At 46.9% G+C, this 2,500-nt stretch overlaps 1 protein-coding gene across 8 annotated transcripts in view; it reads left to right on the top strand.

Moving 5' to 3' along the window:
• Nucleotides 1–2,500, top strand: part of ralgapb (Ral GTPase activating protein non-catalytic subunit beta) — a 36,920-nt gene that overhangs the window by 32,882 nt on the left and 1,538 nt on the right. For all 8 annotated transcript variants that reach the window (XM_043232117.1, XM_043232113.1, XM_043232112.1 and 5 more), the window contains 3 exons: nt 592–697; nt 786–861; nt 934–1,082. In XM_043232117.1, the coding sequence (XP_043088052.1) occupies nt 592–697; nt 786–861; nt 934–1,082 (331 nt within the window). The remainder of the gene's footprint in view (nt 1–591; nt 698–785; nt 862–933; nt 1,083–2,500) is intronic.

Here is a 2,500-nt window from a genome sequence, read left to right as displayed (position 1 = left end):
TTTCTGTGATGCACCGCTGAATTTTCAGCATCATTGCTCGAGTATTCAGCGTCGCACGAACCTTCGTAAATCATGATAATATACTGATTCGCTGCTTAAGAAACATTTCTGATTATTATAAACACAATTTACGTTTTTTTTGTGGAAACTGTGACACAATTTATTTTTAAGGATTCACAGATGAACAGAAGGTTCAGATGAACGGCATTTATTTATTTAAATGGGAATCGTTTTGGTCCGTTTAATACATCCTTAATTTATTTATTATACTTTAGTTTTTATTCTGCATGATTGCAAGGTTAGAGAGGGAAGGAATTTCATCTGTGCTGTATGTTGTACATAGAACATATTTGACAATAAAGTTGACTTGACTTGATATATTAAATTTGATAAATTAATAAAAGTACAGTAATAGTTTTTGAGCAGCAAATCAGCGTATTAGAATGATTTCACTGAAGAAAAAAATGAATTTCAGTTTAACAGATATTAACTGAGAAAATGGCTATTTTAAATTGCAGTAATATTTTCACTAACTAACTGCGTCTTTACTAAGCACAAGCGGGAGTGTATAATGTATTTTTTTGCTCTCAGTCCCCGACGGTGAAGAGTAGAAAGTTGCCGGCCGGCCGGACGATCCCTCCTTTAGGGCCGGACACCAAAGTGTTGGTTGTGTGGGTTGAGCGTTACGATGACATAGGTGACTTGTTTTCCACTTACGTGAAACTCCTTGATTTTCGTCTTGTTTCGAAGTAAATCCGACGTTAACTGTGCTCCGTTTCTCTCAGAGAACTTTCCCGCGTCGGAGTTACTGGCGGAGACGAGCACCGACGTGGAGACGGCCGTCAATAGCAGCGCTTCCAGGTAACGCACGGTTAGAGGCTGAGTTTAGTCCCTGAATCGATCTCGTTCACCGTCGAGCGTGTTCTCTCTCAGGTCCAGCTCCTCAGAGAAGGACGTTCCCATAATATTCATCCACCCGCTGAAGACCGGCCTGTTTCGGATCAAGCTGCACGGAGCTATGGGCAAATTCAACATGGTCATTCCTCTGGTGGACAACATGGTGGTCAGCAGGAGATCACTGGGTATGTGTGTGTGTGTGTGTGTGTGTGTGTGAGAGAGAGTCTGTGTGTGTGAGTATGAGAGTGTGTGAGAGTTTCTGAGAGAGTGTGTGTGTGAGAGAGTGTGTGAGAGAGAGAGAGTGTGTGTGTGAGTGTGAGCGTCTGCGTGTGTGTGAGTCTGTGTGTGTGTGTGTGTGTGTGTGTGTGTGTGTGTGTGTGTGTGTGTGAGTGAGTGTGAGTGTGTGTGTGTGAGTCTGAGGGTCTGTGTGTGTGTGTGTGTGTGTGTGTGTGTGTGTGTGTGTGTGTGTGAGTCTGAGGGTCTGTGTGTGTGTGTGTGTGTGTGTGTGAGGTCTGTCTGTGTGTGTGTGTGTGTGTGTGTGTGTGTGTGTGTGAGTGTGTGTGTGTGTGTCTGAGGGTCTGTGTGTGTGTGTGTGTGTGTGTGTGTGTGTGTGTGAGTCTGAGGGTCTGTGTGTGTGTGTGTGTGTGTGTGTGTGTGTGAGTGAGTCTGAGGGTCTGTGTGTGTGTGTGTCTGTGTGTGTGTGTGTGTCTGTGTGTCTGTGTCTGTGTGTCTGTGTCTGTGTGTCTGTGTCTGTGTGTGTGTGAGAGAGTCTGTGTGTGTGAGTATGAGAGTGTGTGAGAGTTTCTGAGAGAGTGTGTGTGTGAGAGAGTGTGTGAGAGAGAGAGAGTGTGTGTGTGAGTGTGAGCGTCTGCGTGTGTGTGAGTCTGTGTGTGTGTGTGTGAGTGAGTCTGAGTGTGTGTGTGTGTGTGTGTGTGAGTGTGTGTGTGTGAGTCTGAGGGTCTGTGTGTGTGTGTGTGTGTGTGTGTGTGTGTGTGTGTGTGTGTGAGTCTGAGGGTCTGTGTGTGTGTGTGTGTGTGTGTGTGTGTGTGTGTGTGTGTGTGTGTGTGTGTGTGTGTGTGTGTGTGTGTGTCTGAGGGTCTGTGTGTGTGTGTGTGTGTGTGTGTGTGTGTGTGTGTGTGTGTGTGTGTGTGTCTGAGGTCTGTGTGTGTGTGTGTGTGTGTGTGTGTGTGAGTGGAGTCTGAGGGTCTGTGTGTGTGTGTGTGTGTGTGTGTGTGTGTGTGAGTCCGAGGGTCTCTGTGTGTGTGTGTGTGTGTGTGTGTGTGTGTGTGTGAGTCCGAGGTCTCTGTGTGTGTGAGTGTGTGTCTGTGTGTGTGTGTGTGTGTGTGTGTGTGTGTGTGTGTGTGTGTGTGTGTGAGTCTGAGGGTCTGTGTGTGTGTGTGTGTGAGTCTGAGGGTCTGTGTGTGTGTGTGTGTGTGTGTGTGTGTGTGTGTGTGTGTGTGTGTGTGTGTCCGAGGGTCTCTGTGTGTGTCTGTGTGTGTCTGTCTGTGTGTGTGTGTGTGTGTGTGTGTGTGTGTGTGTGTGTGTGTGTGTGTGTGTGTGAGTCCGAGGGTCTCTGTGTGTGTGTGTGAGAGTGTGTGTGTGT

This window comes from Puntigrus tetrazona, unplaced genomic scaffold, assembly GCF_018831695.1.
Source record: "Puntigrus tetrazona isolate hp1 unplaced genomic scaffold, ASM1883169v1 S000000513, whole genome shotgun sequence".
Taxonomy (NCBI): Eukaryota; Metazoa; Chordata; class Actinopteri; order Cypriniformes; family Cyprinidae; genus Puntigrus; species Puntigrus tetrazona.
The sequence above is the reverse complement of the archived record's forward strand: the minus strand, read 5'-3'. Positions and strand labels throughout refer to the sequence as shown.